At 38.7% G+C, this 23623-nt stretch overlaps 1 protein-coding gene across 2 annotated transcripts; it reads right to left on the bottom strand.

Annotated features, from left to right (window-relative positions):
* Positions 1-654: 654 nt before the first annotated feature.
* On the bottom strand, positions 655-23623 carry LOC5510173 (sushi, von Willebrand factor type A, EGF and pentraxin domain-containing protein 1). 2 transcript variants are annotated; one of them, XM_048734135.1, is made up of 14 exons: positions 23555-23623; positions 23404-23450; positions 22177-22236; positions 20761-20820; positions 19366-19425; positions 19187-19228; positions 10007-10370; positions 8288-8420; positions 7927-8043; positions 7441-7554; positions 7220-7333; positions 5218-5331; positions 4169-4412; positions 655-1287 (listed from the first exon to the last, which is right to left on the bottom strand). In XM_048734135.1, exons 6-14 carry the CDS (start codon positions 19210-19212, stop codon positions 894-896), a joined length of 1620 nt encoding a protein of 539 aa, XP_048590092.1. In that variant the 5' UTR covers positions 19213-19228; positions 19366-19425; positions 20761-20820; positions 22177-22236; positions 23404-23450; positions 23555-23623; the 3' UTR covers positions 655-893. The 2 variants fall into 2 exon arrangements, with proteins under 2 accessions (XP_048590092.1, XP_048590093.1); XM_048734136.1 differs by lacking the exons at positions 23404-23450; positions 23555-23623 and having other exon boundaries at positions 22177-22280.

Here is a 23623-nt window from a genome sequence, read left to right as displayed (position 1 = left end):
ATACAACCCACGTGTCGTCATTCCAACACCTTTTTTTTACAAATCCTTCATTTATCGCATGCATCCATGTCATTCGATGATGAGTTGATTCCCTTTCTACAGCACGAAATAAGACATAATTCGAAGCATGCACATAATTTACATGTATTCGGCATTCTAGGTTGTTTGTCCTTAAAGCCTCCCCCTCTCCTTTAAGCCCGTCGACCTGACTTGCGTGACAAATGATTTGCGTGGCACATGACTTCCATGACACGTGGCTTGCGTTACACGTGACTTGCGTGACACTTGGTTACGTAGGCTATGAATCCCATGCAAATGAGATGTTCCTTTCTGTTATGAAATAAATCGGCTTGAATTATGGTGAAAATCAAAACATGTTACGATAAAATGCCTGGATTCTAGTTAATAAATAAAACAATGCAATCTTAAAGTCATAAAAGTATTCAAAGCAAAATTTAAACAACATTGTCACGCAAGTCGGATCAACTAATGCCTGGTGCACACTAGTGACATAATGACATAATGACCACATAGTGCACCCTTATGTTCATATGTTCTAGTGTGAATGGTTCGACATTTTGCCAAAAGCCCAACATAACGACATGAAACTAACGACATAAGAAAAAAAAACTTGTTTTTTTCTTTTATGTCATAATGTCCATGTCGTTATTTCGGGCTTAAAAGAGTGCGCGCGCCTATGCTGTTATGTCACTGGTGTGCACTAGGCATAACTTTAAACACGAACTCGCACTATAAAAGGGACTTGCCTTAGGCAAGCTGTCTTTCGTCATTTGACGTCAGATAATCAAATGTTTGGTTCCTAGAGGAGGAAACCGTGAACGCCCATTTTTCGTATTGAGAACAGTGCATTGTCAATCAAACCGTTTTGACGTTTAAGGGCATGCTAGTGCGCATTGTGGTTGTATGTTGCCCAATAGCGTTTTACCGGTAATTGTCTCCCATGACAAGGCTGGGTTGACGTCAACTGAGCCTGTACACCCTTGCTCGTACGCTTTGCCCCTATACCAATCATTAAGATCATATTCCCAGATATTTAGGTTCGCCATGTAGCCGTAGAACAGCTTTGAAGGGTCAAAGTTTTCTCCAAGAGATCCCTGATGTTGGCCAATCACTAAGATACTACCTGCCGGGTCTAAGGAAGCCACACCTGAAACTTCTCTCTCCTCTTGTAAGACTTTGTTCTTGTAAACTTGGAACCTTTCATTTCCATACAAAAACACTAGATGCTGCCAAGTGTTGTCACGGGTAAAGCCCGATGCGAGTAACCTGAAAACAATTAAAAGAATATGGACATTCAACTGGTGGGCAGGCATGGGTAGGTAGTAAAAAAGCGGAAATGTATTAGGCAGAACGTACTCCAAAAATTAAATCCTGCACTTTTATCGCCATCCTAGTTGCAAAATGATTAATTACCAACTAATTAATCATTATTTCTAGCGAGTCATCACAAAACGCAGCCGGTAGTTGTTTTGGTGATACATACTGTTCCGCGCTGCAAGTTGACAAAATAGCTTAGAAAACACATAGTACCTACTGAGCAGAGCACTGCTATCTGCCGTGTTTAAGGAAGCGATAACTGAAGCTGCTTTCCCCCCATGTAAGACATTGTTCTTGTAAACTTGGAACTTTTCATTTCCATACAAAACACTAGATGCTGCCAAGTGTTGTCTAGGGTAAAGCCCGATGCGAGTGACCTGAAAGTAGCTTTTTTTAATTTATTGCTAATATAATTATCTGTATGCCCTAATGAAGAGAAGCGACCAGTTGGTATGCACAAGTTTCTTTTTTAGGGTAGCAATTTTTGGTCGTGCGGGGAGTATGAACAATGGACACGGAGATGTATGGAGGAATTGGAACAATAAGCTCGGAGGTGTATGGAGGAGTAAGAACAATAAGCTCGGAGGTGTATGGAGGAGTAAGAACAATAGACTCGGAGGTGTATGGAGGAGTAAGAACAATAGACTCGGAGGTGTATGGAGGAGTAAGAACAATAGACTCGGAGGTGTATGGAGGAGTAAGAACAATAGACTCGGAGGTGTATGGAGGAGTAAGAACAATAGACTCGGAGGTGTATGGAGGAGTAAGAACAATAGACTCGGAGGTGTATGGAGGAGTGAGAACAATAGACTCGGAGGTGTATGAAGGAATAAGAACAATAGACTCGGAGGTGTATGGAGGAGTAAAAACAATAGACTCGGAGGTGTATGGAGGAGTTAGAACAATAAGCTCGGAGGTGTATGGAGGAGTAAAAACAATAGACTCGGAGGTGTATGGAGGAGTAAGAACAATAGACTCGGAGGTGTATGGAGGAGTAAAAACAATAGACTCGGAGGTGTATGGAGGAGTAAAAACAATAGACTCGGAGGTGTATGGAGGAGTTAGAACAATAAACTCGGAGGTGTATGGAGGAGTAAGAACAATAAGCTCGGAGGTGTATGGAGGAGTAAGAACAATAAGCTCGGAGGTGTATGGAGGAGTTAGAACAATAGACTCGGAGGTGTATGGAGGAGTAAGAACAATAGACTCGGAGGTGTATGGAGGAGTAAGAACAATAGACTCGGAGTTGTATGGAGGAGTAAGAACAATAGACTCGGAGGTGTATGGATGAGTAAGAACAATAGACTCGGAGGTGTATGGAGGAGTAAGAACAATAGACTCGGAGGTGTATGGATGAGTAAGAACAATAGACTCGGAGGTGTATGGAGGAGTTAGAACAATAAGCTTGGAGACGTATGGAGGAGTAAGAACAATAGACTCGGAGGTGTATGGAGGAGTAAGAACAATAAACTCGGAGGTGTATGGAGGAGTAAGAACAATAGACTCGGGGTGTATGGAGGAGTAAGAACAATAAACTCGGAGGTGTATGGAGGAGTGAGAACAATAGACTCGGAGGTGTATGGAGGAGTAAGAACAATAGACTCGGAGGTGTATGGAGGAGTAAGAACAATAGACTCGGAGGTGTATGGAGGAGTAAGAACAATAGACTCGGAGGTGTATGGAGGAGTAAGAACAATAGACTCGGAGGTGTATGGAGGAGTAAGAACAATAAGCTCGGAGGTGTATGGAGGAGTAAGAACAATAAGCTCGGAGGTGTATGGAGGAGTAAGAACAATAAGCTCGGAGGTGTATGGAGGAGTAAAAACAATAGACTCGGAGGTGTATGGAGGAGTAAGAACAATAGACTCGGAGGTGTATGGAGGAGTAAGAACAATAGACTCGGAGGTGTATGGAGGAGTAAGAACAATAGACTCGGAGTTGTATGGAGGAGTAAGAACAATAGACTCGGAGGTGTATGGATGAGTAAGAACAATAGACTCGGAGGTGTATGGAGGAGTTAGAACAATAAGCTTGGAGACGTATGGAGGAGTAAGAACAATAGACTCGGGGTGTATGGAGGAGTAAGAACAATAAACTCGGAGGTGTATGGAGGAGTGAGAACAATAGACTCGGAGGTGTATGAAGGAATAAGAACAATAGACTCGGAGGTGTATGGAGGAGTAAGAACAATAGACTCGGAGGTGTATGGAGGAGTAAGAACAATAAAGACTTGAATTGAGTTCACTCCTGCAAGATCATTCTTCCTACTCCTCCGATCTCCTCTCATTCCTTTGTTCCCCGGGGGTTGCCATGGCTATTGGCTTTTATCGGGATTCAATATTACCGAGGGATAATAGCCCTGGGTCTATTTTATTTTAGCAAAATGTAATCAATTTTCAGTAGCCATTTCGTTCAAACGATGTAAAACAGAAGCCTATTATCTTTATCTCTCGTCACTTTTTCTAAGCATTTCAAGGTATATGCGGTTTTTTTTCATTTATTGATTACTCGACCATGCAGCGTAACCAAAACCCATTTTTGTAGAATATTTCTTCAACAGAGCCCTGTTAAACTGTGTAGGCAACGGCAGCAAGAAAAGGGAACAAGCGACAGCGTTTTGTGTAAGTGTCGTAAAAATTGTCCTCCGACTAATCAAAGTCCGTTTGCTCCATTTGCAAATCAACCCTTGCATGACGGAAACGTATTTGCAGTTCAAACTTCTCTAGACTTATCTTTGGGGACCGCGTCGACGGTATAAACATATGTTACATTAAACCCCTCCCCTCTATCCCCCTGACACAAAGCGCACTATTGGGGGGTGTGTACTTACGCTCCTGCTCCAGCAAACTTGATCTCCGCGACACCATCCTTCTTAATACCGATTGATAGTGCTTCCACGTTCGAGGCCGTTGCGTACGAGAGTATCATAGCGGGGTCAATATCGTCATCTGCATCCATTTTCAGCCACACTGATACTGAAAAGGTATCAAACCAACCAAACGGCTGGTCGAGTTGGATATAGTTGGATGTACTTTTGGTTGTGAAGTGCAATACGCATCCAACACCAGATGTCACTTGAAAACAATAGGAATAATAGTGATTAGTGCAGTAAGAACCTCATTATATAAGAACCTTTTTAATTATTCTCAGGGGAAAGTGGCCCAGTAATGATTTTGTGTAACAAGGGAACAGTGATTGTTCACTTTTTGGCTTTGTTTTGATTGACAATTTTAATTAGGAATGTAAGAGATCCATTATTCAGTATTTTGGGTCCTTCCACCCTAATGTCTATCACCCATTCCTTTGTTATTGTTTATTATTAGCTGCTGTATTATTAATACAGCAGTTTATTCGCAAGGAAACTATGAAATATTAATCTACGAATGAAGTTTGATAAGTTATTGACGATATTTGAATTGAAAATATCTTGGTTATTTGCTTGAATTAGCCGATGGAAATGAATGCTTTGTGTGACTCGGCATTGAGCGGGAACATAAAATGGCGGCGTGATTGGCCTTCTTTAATATGACGATTTTTAAACCACGCTGAACAAAGGTGGCGGTCATGTTGCTTTCCGATTAATCAATGGGGAACAAAGAGTTGAAGTGTATCATTAACTTGGGATCAAGGGAACATACACCCCCCAACATATGAGACTCGGTGTAAATATGACTTCCAAGAAAAGTTCTAAAGGCATTGAACAATGTTTTGCAAAAATAAACAGCTAAGGAACGTTTGAAATCGCTAAAAAATAGCTCTTACTCGATAAAGAGCACCTCCACCGTCGAGTCAAGTCCAATCAATTAATAAAAGTTTTTATCAACATTTTTATCAACGCCCTGATAATCATAAAGACAAAGATAATAATAAAGATCTTACCTGCTGTTTCGCAGTTTGCCCCTGTGTATCCAGAGGCGCAGGTGCACCCGTAAAGACCACCACCCTTTTCAGCACAACTTCCACCATTCTGACAGGGACTTGAAGAACATGCCACTGGAAATAATAGTTGAAATAATGTTAAATTATTGTATTTATATTGAATAATGTTTGATGCTTTTTATATATTAATGGACAGTTTGTCGACAGTCTTACAGATTATGGAGTTGACTTCTTCTGTCACAGTGTTGTTTTGGCTTATTTTAATACTGAGAAATCTTATCAGTTGGAAATTAGTTATTATCCATAGAGCAATTTTTATGTTATATAGGCTGTAGTAGCTCCAGGAATTCTTTCGGACCTGAGTCGTTGAAGGGGCATAAGGAACTCTTAGAAGAGATAGTGCATTAGAGACTCGATATCCTTGACTGCTGGACGATAGGCTATTAATCAGATTGCAAAAAAAGAAAAAACCTTAAGGAAAGCGAGAATTAGTGAGCTATAACTTTACTTTGAATTGTAGACAAGATCATTAGTAGATCATAGGTCGGTATCAGGCGATTAATTGAACAAGGACCTACGATCTACCTTGTTATAATAAGAGCACCGTTAGGACCTGTCCTAAGAGGAACAGAGGAACCCCGTTGAAATGGACCTATAAAACCCTCCCTCATACAGTGGAATCTCGTTAACAAGGAATCGAAAGGAAACCGCTAAGACATAAGTAACTTCTAATGCCTAGTGCACACTAGTGAAATATTGACATAACATAGGCGCGCGCACTCTTTTAAGCCCGACATAACGACATGGACATAATGACATAAAAAACATGTTTTTTTTTTCTCGAATGCCGTTGTGTTCATGTCGTTTTGTTGGACTTATGTCAAAATATCGAACCATTCACACTTGAACATGTGAACGTAAGGGTGCACGCGCCTATGTCATTATGTCGTTATGTCACTAGTGTGCACCAGGCATAAGATTGTCGTTATACAGTGAAACCCCGTAAGAAGCATACAGGTAGGGCAGAGGAACATACAGCAGATCAATTTTTCATATTGAAAACTAACTAGTCGCAAACTAGTTTATATATAAGCTACCTTGAACATTTGACTCCCTCCGCCATTTTAGCCTTTTTTAAATCAAATAAAAATATGAAAAGAGCCCTGCTTAGATTGTCCAAATCTGGTGTACCGGTACGGATATGGAACATGGAAAATGTTCAAACAAGACAAAAAGAGGATCAAGGTGTTCCACAACAAGTGTAAGGGTTGTCCGATCCACCGACACATTTATGCATGGCATCGTCTGAAACAATTACATAATTGTACAACAATTAATAGTTCTACTACAAATTGATTCAAAGTGCATCTCACTAACAGGACCCATAGTGATATTTGTGCCAATGGTCTCATCTCACACCGCCAACCAAACGCGTTCGGGGTAACCGTAGGGGTCCTTGTTCGGTCCACTGCTGTTCATTTCTTACATAAACGACTTAGCTCGGGCTATAGGATAATTTAACTCCGAAATGAAGTCTAATGTCTTGTTAGTGTTGAATAAGCACGTATTTCTACTTTGACTTGATGTATTTGCCTTGGTTTCGCTCCTGCAGCGAGCTCTGTCCCTTCGCGCTTGCAACCTTCCAAACAACGCGCTGTGTAACCGCCGCCACCTGGTAAATGAGTAACTCTACCACCTTGATCCACAGCGGCGCGTTGTTTCTCTATGATGGGCCGCTGGGAGATGGAGTTGTATGAGTCCATAGTCTTTGAGGAGGGAGACAAAAGACCTCCCTCCCTCCCTCCCTCCCTCCCTCCCAGGCCCCCACTTTTTTGTGACAAGGCCACAGAAACCGAAACCGAAATTACATCTACATACACCCTTTTAGAGTTTCGAAGGATCACTTGCACATTCGTAAATATCTTTTAATGTAGAATCTTTTCCCAACATACTTATTTTCAAGAATAATAATGACAATTTATCAAAAATATTGTTTACTCACCCGTCTCGCAGTTTGTGCCGGTGAACCCAGGCTTGCATGAGCACGTGTAACTGTTAACGCCGTCATTGCAGGTGGCTCCGTTCTGACAAGGATTGCTTGCGCACTCATCAATATCTGAACAACACATCAATGTAAGAGATAGGCCGCCAAAGTAGCCAAAATAGGTGATTATTATATTCAATATGCTATTATTTGTGATGCTCAGTAGAACTAATGCTTACCATTATCGCACGTGCTTCCATTATAACCAGCGGGACATGTGCACGTGAAGCCATTGATTCCATCGGTACAAGTCCCTCCGTTTGCACAAGGATCACCAGCACATTCGTTAATATCTTAAAAGCAGAAAACATGGGAACAATACTTGCATTAATACTTTTTTTTTACTTTATATGATAATAATAAATAATCATACTGTTCTTGGTGTGTCATCAATGGAAAAGAAAAAAGGTAAAAGGACATTTTTGTGTACTCTCAGCATCTTGGATGTGTTCAAAATTTGTTCAAAACTTCTGTATATATCTTCCTTTTATACACACAAGAAAATAACTAGAAAAATAAATTTGCATTTACGAGTTGGCTCACAGAGCCCTTTTATTTATCTTGCAACTATTTGACTTCTCCTTTAATGTTTCTAACGACTACTACTACAAACGTACCTATTGCGCGTCTAAAGGGAATCAACAAAGCGTATTACTACAACTAACCTGTCTCGCAGTTTTTGTCTGTAAACCCAGGTACACATGCGCGCGTGTACCCGTTGTCTTCGTCCTTGCACGTCCCACTGTTCTTGCATGGACTGCTCTGACATTCATTATCATGATCTATGAAAAAAAAATGTTTTGTATTTTAACAGAGGTTATAACACGCAAGCAAAGTTTCTGTGAATATTTATAGAACGGCTGAAGATCAATATTTTCGATGCTGAAAGTCGTGATACTCGATCTTTCGCTGCACTGAAACGCATGCTCCCCAGGCTATACACATCATTATATCACTGACTAAATCTGCTTGATTGCAGTAAATGCAAATAGTTCAAGTTGGCCAAAGAAGGGTAGCTGTACTAACTTTCACACTTGTCTCCAGAAAAGCCTTCCGGACAAATACATCTTGGGACGAGAGTTTTGCAGTCAATCTCACATGTGCCTCCATTCGAACAAGTAAACGAACCATCTTTACAGGCTTGTAAGCTTAGTGTGAACTGTAATATAAACAGGCAATGATTAGGCATGATGTAGCAAAACTAGACAAAATACTGATCGTCTTTTTATACTGGCACGTATATTCTCAGCAGCAACTAAATATGATATATTCTTGTATCGTTGTTAGCGCACGCCGCACGACAAGCCTCTTGCTATATCAATCAATAGATCGTGTTGGATTTTTATGGCCACCTTTAGTGACGTTTAATTACTTTGTCAATTTAAGGCCTAAAAAACTAATTTGCTAATTGTACTGATTGATAACGACTAGGTGGGGGCAAATTTAGCCAAGAGCCAAAACCTGAGGTCAACCCCACCGAGGCAGTGCGCGCGCTTCAACGGCAACAACAACACCAACAAACTATAATGGTCAATGTCGATAAAAGATTTAATATACTAATGAAATACTAAAGACAACACACCAGGCCAGTCTCCTAGTCTGACGAGAGTAAATCTATTGTCCCTTTTGAAAGGCGATCATGACCAATTAGGTGTCATGGTTACCAGCCCCTGAATGACATGCCTTTTTCGGCTGCCAAACTGGCCGCCCCGATGCGAAAAGAGTGCGATTTATAGCTTGAACTATCTAGCCCGCAAAATGTGAGAGCTGTTTGAAAAATTCGGTTTTTACTGGTGAGTGGTTGGTGGAAAAAAAGCGGGCCACTATCCGTCCCCTGTAGCTCGCACCAACGAAGGAAAAAAGCGACGGGGCAAAATTGTTGTGCGGGCTCGCGTTGAATAATGATCGAAACAGGCCGCCTTTTTATGTTGCGTTTGTAACCAGTGATAACAATTTTCCCTGCCCGCACCTGGTCATTCGATTTAGGAAAGACAGTGTTTGTTGGTGACAACGGAACATCGCAGATCGGGGGTCTTGGCGGTCAATTATCCGACTCAAAAGAAACCATAAAATGTTACCATAAACATTGTTTGGCACAGTAGGCGTTAGTAAGCTCAAGTGATTGTCTCATTTAGTCAAGAGCACACCACGAGCCCCCCTTACTGAAACACGTTAAAATGGCATATTTCGTCGTTTGAATATGTTCTGATGCCAAAAATATCCATTTTAAAAATTTCTTGGAAGAAATGATATATTCCTTTTCCCAGGAGGGACTCTATCGCCCTATCCAGAATGGTTGTTTTGAACATTGTCACGTTTATATGCTATTTACTAGGACTATCACGTTAATGTCCCTTGGAAATATTGGGTAATTAACTTAGTCAGCTTAAATAGAACCTTTTTTTCATTGGCTAATTTAAGTCCATAGGGACTTTATATTAAAGTACGAAAAATCCAGAATGGTCCTTTTAAGTGCTGGCTCCAGTCGCGATAGGGCGATACAGGGACCAATTCTTTTTTTCCGGCCAGCAGCGCCCCTTAAAATATTCCCAGTACAACTAGTTTGACCCAGCAACCGATGGGTCTAACATCTTCCCAGCCAGCAGAAAAAGGGCTGCGGAACAGATATTTTGCGGAACAGATCCGTTTTGTGCCCTTGTTTAGTGCCGCGATCAAAACAAACCTCATTTTAAACTCATCTTAAACGAGTAATCAATGCTTATCTACAAATCGCATAAAACGTACCTGAGCGGATCTTAACTGTGAGTATATCCATCCTTTTTTCCTTTTAAACTCTGGGTTTTTGGGATTTGCGTCGGCCAACATCTCGACTCCGTATGTGTTCAATTCGCAGGCCCCTCCTTCCGGTCGAGACACTTCGTAGTTCACCGATATACACCAGTCTTGCTGCAGACACCGCTGACTACATGACATCTGACTTTGGCCCTGAAGACGCTTTTTCACATGCTTGCTCTGTAGGGCAAGGTCAATTTGAGTTATGCGCGCGCCTGCTGAATGGATGGACGCTGGACAGTAGGATTCGTGGCTTGATGCTGCTACGGCAACAAGAAAGTTGAAGTATAATACCAGGCTTCTGACCTTCATTTTGCTGTAAAAGAATCGTATAGTCTTTTAGAAGAATGGCATAAGACAATGATTTGATGATATTAACCACCAGACATAGCATAGATTTTAACTTACTATTTTTGTGGTCAAGACGGATAATCCTACAATAAACTGCTCATGTTGATAAGAATTGTGTGCAGAACGCAGTCACGCAGTCGCGAAGGCACAAACATTTTGCTCGGAAGAATAAATCCAGTACACGCTTTTATTTAATGAGAACCTTTTTATAAGAACATCCAGCTATTTAAAGAGCACTGATATAGGGGGTCCGAGGACATACTCCTCTGTAAAACCAATTTCAAACATCTAAAATGCTAGAAATTGTTCAACCTAAATACATTAATCCATGGCAAACCGGTGAATGCTGTATGAGTACGATAACCAACAGCCAGCAGCAATGACCAAGCTGAAACTAAATGGATGGAATAACCCTAATCTAACATTGAAGACAAAGACGTAGGTCTGTCTATGAGAGATATTCTGCGAGTGTCGTTAATCCAACTCTCTATCAAGAAGACAGTACAAGGGAGACTTGCCTGGATACCGGTTAACGCCTGATGATTCTCAATTTAGAAGCGTAGTGGGGGTGCTGTGTGACGGATGAGGGGTTCGTATTCGCGCAATTACTTAGAGAGCCATGCAATAGAATCGACGTAGTCACCAGAAACAGATGCGTTTATAGAAGGGTGTAGAAGGTTTATAGCGGAGCCATCGGCCTCGCGCGGAGCCCCATAGGCATAGAAAAATAGTCTATAACTAGGCGACTGAGTCTTTGTGGTCAATGACGTCATTGTCACAAGCTGCCAGCCAGCCAGCCGCGATCTGCCCCGGCCCAGGTCTCTAGGGCGCGCAAAACAATATGGCGGCCGCTAGAGTATTTCTAACCTAAAAAACACAAAAACTGACTGCAAATAAGCCAAAAATTGTTTTGTTTTCAAACTTTTTACACCTTTTTTATTGTTTCAAATTTATATATTAAGTACTTACCTCAGGGACTAAAACTTAAATTCTAGGCTGTATTAATCAAATTCGATCTCTAAAATCTGCCATTCACCATCTATCATAGGAAAATAATAACTATTCACGAGATTGTGGACCTCATCACAAGCCTAATTTTTTTAATGTTTATACATTCTCTGTATTCACCCGCATTGGCTCTCTTGTTTTGTTTGTTTTTTCTTCACATATTTACTCAATTTCACCCGTTTTTACAAGACTATTACTAGACTGAAATACTAGAAATAAAACCAAAAGTGATATTAATTCATTTCCATGAATGATTGGTCAAATTCTCACAAAGATGAACAATGCTAAAATAAATTGAGAGCTTTTTTCCTAAAACCCTATTTATTAATAATTTGTGAAAAACAACATATATTTGAAAAACACTTGAAATTTAAATCGACTATTCTGGAATTCTGGTTTGATTCTAAAAAAGCTACACATGCAGGACCTTGTGGATCCGTTATTACCTAAAAAATATGCCTTGTTTTTATACCACCTGACAATATTTTGAATAACCCTGGGTATCTCAATGTTTCTTACAAAACCTAAAAACTTTTTGTTTTCTCATATCTCACATATCTATATAATTGTACCCCAAAGTGGTCCCAAAGTAAAATTTAGGTTTCAAAGGAAGCCAAGACAGCTTTTCTGTAGAGGAGCAATTTGCTTGAAAGCTATAGTTTTTTTTTCCTCTACAGTTCTCCTATTAAAGCTCTTTCAGCCTCATATATTCATTTCTGCTATGGGTATTATTTTAGAAAATTTTAGTTGAGACTATTGAGACAGTTTTAGGTTTGATGAATTAGGTTTTTGTTATATAATATTTGTATTGTTTGTAAGGAAATTTTAAGTTTTCTCTTAAATGCTTTTCTCCAAATTTTTTAAGTTGAATCTAAGCCAGAGATTCTTAAAACAAGATGAGACACTGAAAACATGCTGCTGGCTCAGAGGCATGACTCATGGCAGGATGTACATATTAGGCATTGGTATTTAATATAGGTCACCAAAAATAAACACATTTAACGGACTTAAAAGTAAGATACTTTTTAGAAATAGAAATATTGTTCTAAATAATGAATCAACGTTAAAAAGTAAAACCTAGTTTTTTTTTCGCAAGTTATTCTAACAGGTTCTTGTATAATGTGCATTTAATGACATTTAGGCTATTTAGGTTCATAAATAGTCTCTCGCCTTTTTTATAAATATATGATGACAATGAGTTATGGTCAAGCAATTGATGTAGATAAGTTAATAATAAAAAAACAGGTCTTCTATGTGATCCCTTAAGATCATGTTTAAAACTATTTAGAAATCAATTTTCATATGTTAAGCCAGTAAATTCATATTTTATAAAGCAAATTAATACAATTAACAATTGTAGGCTAAATAGATGTTCTAGTTTGACAATTTTAGGCTAACAGGATCATTCTAGGTTCTTATATGTGGTTCTTAACTTTATAATAAAATAAGGTACCGGTTGTCAGAATTGTTTTGATAAATTAGAGTGGTTTTGATCCACACTTAGCAAAGTTACATTCTAAAGCAAGAAAGAGAAGGTTAATAAAGATATTTTTCCAATATTTGCATTTTGTAAACCTTACACAAGAAAAAGAAAATTATAAATCCCTATCCTGGAAAATTAATTAAGGTAATTTAAAAAAAAAGGAATTGGGACAGTACAGGCAGGGACTTTTACGTCAAATCCACTACGATAGTGTGATTTGCTGATATACTTATCAATGTATAGGAATGTGATATGTATTTGTTTATTGTTTTTAATATTGAAGATAACAAAATAGCACTTATTCTTCTAGGAGGAATTTTAATTGATCCTCATTTTTATAATAAATACTACCTACTTACCTGATAATCAAAGTATCAATTTATTTTAATAATTTTGCTGTATCAGTTGTCTATCAAGTATTATTATTATACTAAGAGCTCAACCCCTTCGGTTTTCCTTTATAGTTCATGATATCCTTTGTAATGTCAATAAAATCTTAAATAACATTTTTGTTCTAGGTATTCCCTAGGAGGATTGGGAGGACACAACTTTAAATGATAATTGCAGTTTTGGAAAACATGCAATCTTTATATGTTTCACATAGGTTGCTTTTTTGTGGGTGATGGAACATGATGCATAATGAAAGTAGAGGGCAGGGGGTTCTACTTTAAGTGTATGCTAAAAAATCATACTGGCTCCGCTTTTGGGCAGTGCCTAAATCTAAATATTAAGAAAAAGAGGAATCACTACTGGGAGCGGATGAAATGAAAGTAGTGTGCGAGCCATTCAGCATCACGACGAATTAGCTGGGTATCTGAAGAGCCAGGAAGAAATGGTTAGAAGATTTTAAAGAAGTTGAGTACTTTGAGATCAGAAATATCAAAGAAAAGTGAGAGCAATGAAGATTTTTGTAAGATAAAGAAAGAAACAGAAATAGAGAGACTATAACGAGAAACCTAACAGAACCGACATCATTCAAGGATGATTGAAGAAAAAAAACTGAACAATCATTTCCTACCGAAGAAAAATAAACACCACGCAAGATATGCTTTTAACAAACAGAAGATAGAGAAGAATGATAGTATTGTCGCATATACAGCCAGAATGCGATACCAAGCACCTAATTTAGACGCTTATTACAGATGGAGATAAAAAGAGCTGATAAAAAGAGCCATAGAGAAGAGATGGAGCATAACGGAATTCGTGGGGAACGCCGGGCAAAAGGAGGAAATGAATAAGCAGGTGAGAGATATGAAAGTGGAGCTCAAAGTGAACAAGATTCAACCACAAAAGAAATAGCCTCGTTGCAGGCGGTACTCGGTGTTATTATCGCGGAAAACCCTCTCCGTTCGGTGATCGGGCGCCATCTTGTATTAACGCGGCTTATAATACACGATGGCGCCCGATCACCGAACGGAGAGGGTTCTCCGCGATAATAACACCCGCCTGCAAGCAGGCTACAAAAGAAACCCTTACCATAACAGAAAGGTGCAGAGGTGAGGAAAAACTACAGAAACAAGTGTGACTACTTTTGGAAGACTGTTGCGCACAAGCTTGGAAAGTACTATAGCCTATGGCAAACGATGCCTAAATTGTGGCTAAAACAACCATTTTGCAGCCTTAACTGCAAGTCAGAAAGAGGGACAGAAGACAAACGTACAAGAACATTTAAGCTTATCCATCAAGTCAGCCTTGAACCAAAGCATGGTGATTCTAGCAGTGGATCGGATAGTGAATCTGGTGTTATCTTCCAAGCACCTTTCCACCTGTTCCATGTAAAGAAAGTAATATCAGGCGAGCCCAAGGGTACTGTATCAGTGAGACTCGGGGACGTGAATGCACATGTTCAACCCGATAGTGGAGTGTCAACCTAATGGACGAGTACAAAACAAGGCACTTTTCCACCGCTTTGAAGAGATTTAAGATTTGAGAGAATGCAAAAAGGCCCTGAAGACCATCCAGACCAACTTTCAAGTGTGAGTGGAAATTCAAGTCACCATTCGGAACAAGAACCGTGGAGTGAAGACTCGCTCCGTGGTGATAAGAGAAAAAATGGATTCGCCACTACTCTATAGGAAAAAAAACTGAACGAGCTTGGAATGTTGAAGATTGGTCCAGATAGGGGCATCAGAGAACCCAATAATCTAATGATTAACACGGTGAAGCAAGCAACATAGAGTGAAGAAATTGCTGGACAGTTCAAGCTGAAAATGGATTCAAAAGCAAACCCGGAAGCACAGCGGCCAAGGAACTTTGACTACTACTTTATTTGCAACAACTCCTCAAGAAATGTCTCAACCAGGGAATACAACAGGGCATTTTTGAACCGGTTCCAACTGGAGAACCTTATTACCAACATCGGACAAGGATGCGGGGATGCCCCCGCGAATAGAGAAATGTGTAATGGAAAAGCAAGATGATGACACCGAGCTTATTATCGAGTCAGGGATAGACGATGAAGACCCACTAGATTACATTTCCGACAGTCCCGGAGACTGGGGGTGCCAGCACAGAGAAAATCATTAAATGGACCGTAGATGGAGAGCACGCTGTAGTGCTAGCAAGAATTAGAGATACTAGAAGATAAAAACAGAAACTGGCAGAGAGAATAGCAAGAGGTAACTGGGAGAAGTTCAGAAGGACATACAGCCATACTGCTATGTGAGCCATGAACACTAAGTCGCAGAAGGATTGGTAATCCGTAAAGAAAGAATCGTACTTCCAGAAGTACTACAGGGAACGATTGTCAAAGTCGGGCACAAAATGGCAAGACGAATACCATGCAAATGCTGAGAGAGAAGTATTGGTTCACAAACATGAACAGCATGATAGATACAGCAGCCGACCAGTGCCAAATAGCAACCAAAAGCTACAAGAAAGAACCTATTAAGCCAACACAAATCCATACTAAACGTTGGAGACCGTCAACAGATTTCTTCGAACCAGACGGACAATACAACCTTGTGGTTATAGACAAAAGGAGCAGATACCCAGTAGTGGAGAAAGTGCCGAGCGAAAGTCTGGACGAGTCAGAAAAGGGAAGAACATCTTTGCAGCATTCGTGACACCCAAGAGGGTAGTAAGCGATAATTGACAACCTTTCAATTAAAGGACTATGAGGATTTTGGAAAGGAGGAAGGGTTCGATCCCCATAGTATAACACCAGGGCATCCAAGAAGAAATGGAGAAAGCGAGAAGTTCGTGCAAACACTAAACAAATACGAACGGATAGCAAGCCTTGAAGGCAAGGACAGTACGGGAGGCAAGGCCATCCTCAACATGCTAGTAGCATGCAGAACAACACCCCACCCTGCTACGGGAGTACACCTTATGAACCATGCTAGTTGTAAGTGTTTGAACCAAGCCACATTCCCAGAAATAAGAGACAACATGGCCGCCACGCATGCGTAATAGTGCACATACAATGTCAAAATGTCTGCCATTTATTATAAGGAAATGTGAGGAGACATCACAATTTATCACATTTTCTCGTTTCAGAGATTTGGGGCTCACGATGCAGGACTCGAAAAAAAAAACCTTGCCATTCGAGTGATATACTTTCCGTTCAAATGATGCCAGAGAAAGCCCTATAATTGTTCCTTGGACATTGCACTTTTGTTCGCTTGAGAGCATACAATCCTCCATACATTCTCTGTAATTTCATTGAAATCTGGCATAAAAGTAGTCGTTTATAAGGTAGAACTGTTCGCCGCATCACAGATGCAGGACTCGAAATTTTTAAATCGACTGTCCTTCCATCAAATTGGCCAATAAAATAGGCAGTAGCGCCTTCCAATTTTGTTCCCGAAGAAATAACATTTGATGTAGTTATGCCTAGTTCAGGAACCATTATTGTTGTCTTTAAGATACAGACTGAAGCAAGGAAAACGGTGCGCTCCGCAAGAACAATTTATCTCCGTTCGTCCGTTCTCCATTTTGTTTTTAAACGGCCCCACGGCTTTCTGGGATAGACACAGGGGAACCATACAGCCTTTCTAAAATACATTTTGTTTAAATTTGCGCATATAATGTTTTCCAACCACAGCAAGACTGCCGCACTTCCATTATCATTGGACGTATCAAATCAGAAATTCCCCTTGAACGTTTAAATACCGCTAATACTACTTTTATTTGGAATTTTAGTCAACCTGATTAAAAACTTCTAGTGTAACAACAAAAGGTAAGCCCCTGTGCTGGCCGGAATCTTGTTTTTATTTGTGATACCGCTGTTATTCCTCGCGGGCCTAGCAAAATGTGAGCCCAGAGAAACCGCTGGCTAATGTCCCTTATTTCTGGGAATGAGATTACACACCAACAAGGAGAACGACGGAGGAGGAAGCGATAGACGCCAAAGACGAAAAATACAAGCAGAATATGAAGGCAAACAGAAAGAACAGAAAATACGAAGGGTCACAGTTCATTGGCCTCAAGGCTAATTATCTCAAGGATTGTATTACCTAAATCAAGAGACTTTCTGTTGGTATTCATTGCACCTTTAGGATAAAACCTGTAGCTTTCAGACCGATCAAGTAATGATTCATCAAGCAAAATGGTTGCCTGGAGTTAAAGTCGTTGACGTTGAATCACATCATAGTGCTTCTCAAAACAACGACGATGAACGATGAATAAAGCCAAGGAAAAATTTGGGTTTTCGATTTGTCTTTCTTTAGGCCGATTTAAATTTAATTATTTTACGTCTTAAAAGCCACTCAGTTCAGCATTTATTCACTCTATCTTGCACGGTCTTGCTTATTATATATTTTTTTTCGGTTATCAAGTTCTCACATTACCAGTTGGCGGTTTCTTGTTTTCCCGCCTTTATGAAATCGGTAGACAAGTTGAGGTAATTCCCTTGAAATAAAACTTTGCATAAATAATATTGAAGTTAAGGGCTTTCAAAATATTTAATAAAAAAATAGGGGTAAGCGACCTCGTTTCACAACAGAGGGGCGTAGAGATGACGTGTTTTACTGATCGAGCGAGGGAAAATCACTCTTAGTTTTCAAAAATAGTGCCTATAGTGTTTAGAAAATTAAGTTCTGTTTGTCGAGCTGCCAAAATCCAATCTCCCAAACAATAACCCGTAGTAGCTAGCGTTCAAAACAAATCACATTTAAGAGATCAAACTAAAAGACACTGTTTTCGCCACTAATTCTACAGTAAAAAGCGCCATTTTGAAGTATTTTTACGGCTTTTAAGAGAAAATAAAAAACTTCTACAAGCCAACTTTTTTCTTCTTTCAGTATATCATTTTTCCGTATATATTTAACTATTTGAGCAAATAAAAAATGGTGGTAACTGACTTCCTTTTTCTGTCAAAGCGATTGTAAGTAAAAAACGCGAGTCTTTTGCTTTGTTTTCTTATACAACTGTGGCGCACGCGCACTAAATACCGGAAAATTCGAACAAACGGCGCGCGCCACTATGCGCAGAAGGGGTGCGCAGTGCAATTCGCGCAAAAACGAAAGTAGTTGATTTGTTTTTCTCGTCGCAAATAATAAATAAAAATAATAATAAATAAAAACCAAAGCCCTCGATCTGATATTTCTCCGTACAGACCTCGCACTCGGTTAATAATACTTTAATCCTGCAGTTAAAATATGATTCAATGCCAAAAATCATTACATAACTTTTGACAGCGTTTCGAATGTTGGACCGGAATCAAACTAAGCGTAGAAAAGCCAACATTATCTGTACCTTCAGTGACATTTCAACACATATTTTATTTACGACTATTTTAAAAGGAATCTTCGGGATTTATAGTGGCGTCTTATAGAGTAATCAAGAATAAATTTATTTGCATAATTATGTACGTCATATAAATCTAGAAATTAAAGCAAAGTATAGAGCTCCAGTTGTTATACCATGTTGTTTGTATGTGAATGAAAGACAAAAAACAAAAATAATAATTAAATGTAAATGAGATGCTTTTGGGAAAAAAAATGAAAATAGGGCCAACTCTTTGTGCAGCTAAGAAAATTCGGCAAATTTGTTTGCCGCGCTTTTGGCCGACTCTCCATAGCAGTGTTCGCAGGAAAAAGAATTTTGACATCATGTGGTTTTTTTTACCATAAAGTATTTTTCACAAATTTAACTGCAGTTTCAACCATAAAATTTTAGAAGAACACACTTAAGATACATTTTTCTTCTTCAAGTGTCTAAGTGCTTAGAGATTATAAAACAAAATTGGAACAAATTATGTAAGAAAGTTCACTTAATTTGTACGGATAGATTTGTATATGCATGCATAACGGTATGTTCATAACTTCTTATGCTAATTTTGTACTTACCAGAAAAGAACTTCGAGAATGGACATTCACTTGAAAACCATGCTACCAATAGAATTTGATAAAAAAAAATTAGCAAACTTACTTTATCACAATTTAAAAAAGCATCCGTTTCGCTAATAGCGGTAGCCTATCAATTCGAAATCGGTTTGCAGTTACATTTCTGTATAACGATTACTTACCTTATGTTTCAACGATCTTTTCTGCTCCTTTTCGCCTCAGACTGCTAAATCTAACGTTCACTGCGAATGCGCAAACAGGAGGATTTCATTTCATTAATACCGAAGACCAATAACGTTTTCCTAATAGAGGCAATTAAGACCACCTTGACGAATAAACGCAAACACACCACATTTTGCACTGCTACACCTACACACATTTGATTTATCGGATTGTTTTGTGTAGACAACTATATCTTATTTTAAACTAAGCACTGTGAATAATTTGTATTTCAAAGTGTACACCGTTTTCAAAATTCCTTATTTTGACCAATATGGCATAAATTGATGAGTTGCTCATATCGGAGGGGATTCGCACCATCTGGAAATGGGATATAATGAATTTTAATAATTGCTCCGTTGGATCATCTAATGATGAGGTTGGAAACGCAACACAAACAAAATCAAGGTTCGCACTTAATTCGGATGGATTGTGCAACTCAAGTAACTCATCCACGTATAAAATTGTTTAGGTACCCCCTACTTCACCTTCGGTTGGAACTAAACGGCTAGCTTTGTTAATTGGAATTGCAGAATTTGTTAACTACCTGCTATTTCGCTTTTCCGATGAAGCATTAATCGCGCCCATCTTTCTTAGGAGCTCGTCAACCACGCAATTTCAGATTTAAAAATAAAGCTTTTATTGATCAAAATGTTATTGTCCAAACAGGATTTTCCAGACTGTCAAGGCACATTTACTGCTACGAATACATTAATGTTGTTATCTTTTCGTTTTCGCTTTTTTGTAGAAGTTGATGTCTTCTTAAGTCAATCGAGAATTGACCTGAAATTTTACTCAATCACTAACTTTTTTGTTTTCCTTTTTCACGAAAGGGATGGATTATAGATGACTTACAAATGGAATTTTTTGTCAGATCCGTGAGCAATTGACAATACTCTTATCACATTGCAATAAATGATATAATTAGTAAAATGCCTCAAACTCTTCTGCAATAAAACTGAGGTTTCTGTATGGATACTTCAAAAAGCACTTGTTTAGTTGTGCTAGGAGAATCTGAAATGCTTGAATTATCACACATTTGTGTTTGCTTGTTTGTTCAAAAAGCTTTTTTACCTGACAAGGCCACATATTCACTTTTTTCAAAACTAAATTTACTCAAAAGCAACTCGTGTTTATCTAGCAGCCCAAAAGTTGTTATTGGGGGTGTGTTCATAACGTCTTAGTAAATTTACGCTAGTTTTGTACTTACGCGAAAATAACTTCGAGAATTGAGATTCCCTGATGAAACATCTGATGAAAAATTTGCAAACTAACTTCAAAAACATGTTTCGCGAATAGTTGTAGCCTATCGATTCGAAATCGGTTTGCAGTTACATTTCTGTATAACTGTTACTTACCTTATGTTTCAACGATCTTTTCTGCTCCTTTTCGCCTCAGACTGCTAAATCTAACGTTCACTGCGAATGAGCAAATAGACGAAGATTTCACTTCATGAATACCGAAGACCAATAACTTTTTCCTAATAGAGGCAATTAATACCACCTTGACGAATAAACGCAAACACACCACATTTTGCAGTCTTCTACAACTTAGATCAATTTGATTTATCGGATTGTTTCGTGAAGAAAACTGTACCTTATTTTAAACTAAGCACTGTGAATTATTTTTCATTCAGAAGTGGGAACTGTTTTTCAACATCCCTTAAATTTCGACCAATATAGCATAAAATGAGTTCCCCATATCGGGAGGAGACGGTGATCGTCACCATCTGGAAATGGGATACAATGAATTTCAATCATTGCTCAGTTGGATTCGGACATCGCCTCGTGAGGTTGGAAACGCAATTACAAACAAAATCAAGGTTCGCACTTAATTCGGATGGATTGTGCAACTCAAGTATCTCATCCACGTATAAAATTGTTTAGGTAACCCCTACTTCACCTTCGGTTGGAACTAAACGGCTAGATTTGTTCATTGGAATTGCAGAATTTGTTAACTACCCGCTATTTCGCTTTTCCGATGTAGCATTTAAATCGCGCCCATCTTTCTTAGGAGCCCGTCAACCACGCAATTCTAGATTTAAAAATAAAGCTTTTATTGATCAAAATGTTATTGTCCAAATAGGATTTTCCAGACTGTCAAGGCACATTTACTGCTACGAATACATTAATGTTGTTATCTTTTCGTTTTCGCTTTTTTGTAGAAGTTGATGTCTTCTTAAGTCAATCGAGAATTGACCTGAAATTTTACTCAATCACTAACTTTTTTGTTTTCCTTTTTCGCGAAAGGGATGGATTATAGATGACTTACAAATGGAATTTTTTGTCAGATCCGTGAGCAATTGACAATACTCTTATCACATTGCAATAAATGATATAATTAGTAAAATGCCTCAAACTCTTCTGCAATAAAACTGAGGTTTCTGTATGGATACTTCAAAAAGCACTTGTTTAGTTGTGCTAGGAGAATCTGAAATGCTTGAATTATCACACATTTGTGTTTGCCTGTTTGTTCAAAAAGCTTTTCTACCTGACAAGGCCACATATTCACTTTTTTCAAAACTAAATTTACTCAAAAGCAACTCGCGTTTATCTAGCAGCCCAAAAGTTGTTATTGGGGGTGTGTTCATTACGTCTTAGTAAATTTACGCTAATTTTGTACTTACGCGAAAATAACTTCGAGAATTGAGATTCCCTGATAAAAAATCTGATGAAAAATTTGCAAACTAACTTCAAAAACATGTTTCGCGATTAGTGGTAGCCTATCGATTCGAAATCGGTTTGCAGTTACATTTCTGTATAACGATTACTTACCTTATGTTTCAACGATCTTTTCTGCTCCTTTTCGCCTCAGACTGCTAAATCTAACGTTCACTGCGAATGAGCAAATAGACGAAGATTTCACTTCATGAATACCGAAGACCAATAACGTTTTCCTAATAGAGGCAATTAATACCACCTTGACGAATAAACGCAAACAAACCACATTTTGCACTGCTACACCTACACACATTTGATTTATCGGATTGTTTTGTGTAGACAACTATGCCTTATTTTAAACTAAGCACTGTGAATAATTTGTATTTCAAAGTGTACACCGTTTTCAAAATTCCTTATTTTGACCAATATGGCATAAATTGATGAGTTGCTCATATCGGAGGGGATTCGCACCATCTGGAAATGGGATACAATGGATTTTAATCATTGCTTAGTTGGATCATCGCCTGATGAGGTTGGAAACGCAATTACAAACAAAATCAAGTTTCGCGCAATAATTCGGATGGATTGTGCAATTCAAGTAACTCATCCACAGATGAAATCGTTTAGGTACCCCCTACTTCACCTTCGGTTGGAACTAAACGGCTAGCTTTGTTAATTGGAATTGCAGCTATTTCGCTTTTCCGATGAAGCATTAATCGCGCCCATCTTTCTTAGGAGCTCGTCAACCACGCAATTCCTGATTTAAAAATAAAGCTTTTATTGATCAAAATGTTATTGTCCAAATAGGATTTACCAGACTGTCAAGGCACATTTACTGCTACGAATACATTAATGTTGTTATCTTTTCGTTTTCGCTTTTTTTGGTAGTTGATCTTTTAAGTCAATCGAGAATTGACCTGAAATTTTACTCAATCACTAACTTTTTTTTCTTTTTCCGCGAAAGGGATGGATTATAGTTGACTTACAAATGGAATTTTTTGTCACATCCGTGAGCAATTGAGCATATTCTGATCACATTGCAATAAATAATATAATTCGTAGAATGCCTCAAACTCTTCTGCAATAAAACTGAGGTTTCTGTGTGGATACTTCAAAAAGCACTTGTTTAGTTGTGCTAGGATAATCTGAAATGCTTGAATTATCACACATTTTTGTTTGCTTGTTTGTTCAAAAAGCTTTTTTGCCTGCCAAGGCCACATATTCACTTTTTTCAAAACTAAATTTACTCAAAAGCAACTCGTGTTTATCTAGCAGCCCGAAAGTTGTTATTGGGGGTGTGTTCATAACGTCTTAGGAAATTTACGCTAATTTTGTACTTACGCGAAAAGAACTTCGAGAATTGAGATTCCCTTGTAAAGCAATAGAATCTGATGAAAAATTAGCAAACTTACTTTAAAACATGTTTCGCGAATAGTGGTAGCCTATCGATTCAAAATCGGTTGCAATCCATTTCTTTAAAACGATAACTTACCTAATGTGTCAATGATCTTTCCTGCTCCATTTTCGCCTCAGACTGTTGAATCTAACGTTCACTGCGAAT

Source organism: Nematostella vectensis, chromosome 11 (genome assembly GCF_932526225.1).
Source record: "Nematostella vectensis chromosome 11, jaNemVect1.1, whole genome shotgun sequence".
Lineage (NCBI taxonomy): Eukaryota > Metazoa > Cnidaria > Anthozoa > Actiniaria > Edwardsiidae > Nematostella > Nematostella vectensis.
Note: the sequence above shows the minus strand (reverse complement) of the source record. Positions and strands in the feature narration are given on the sequence as shown.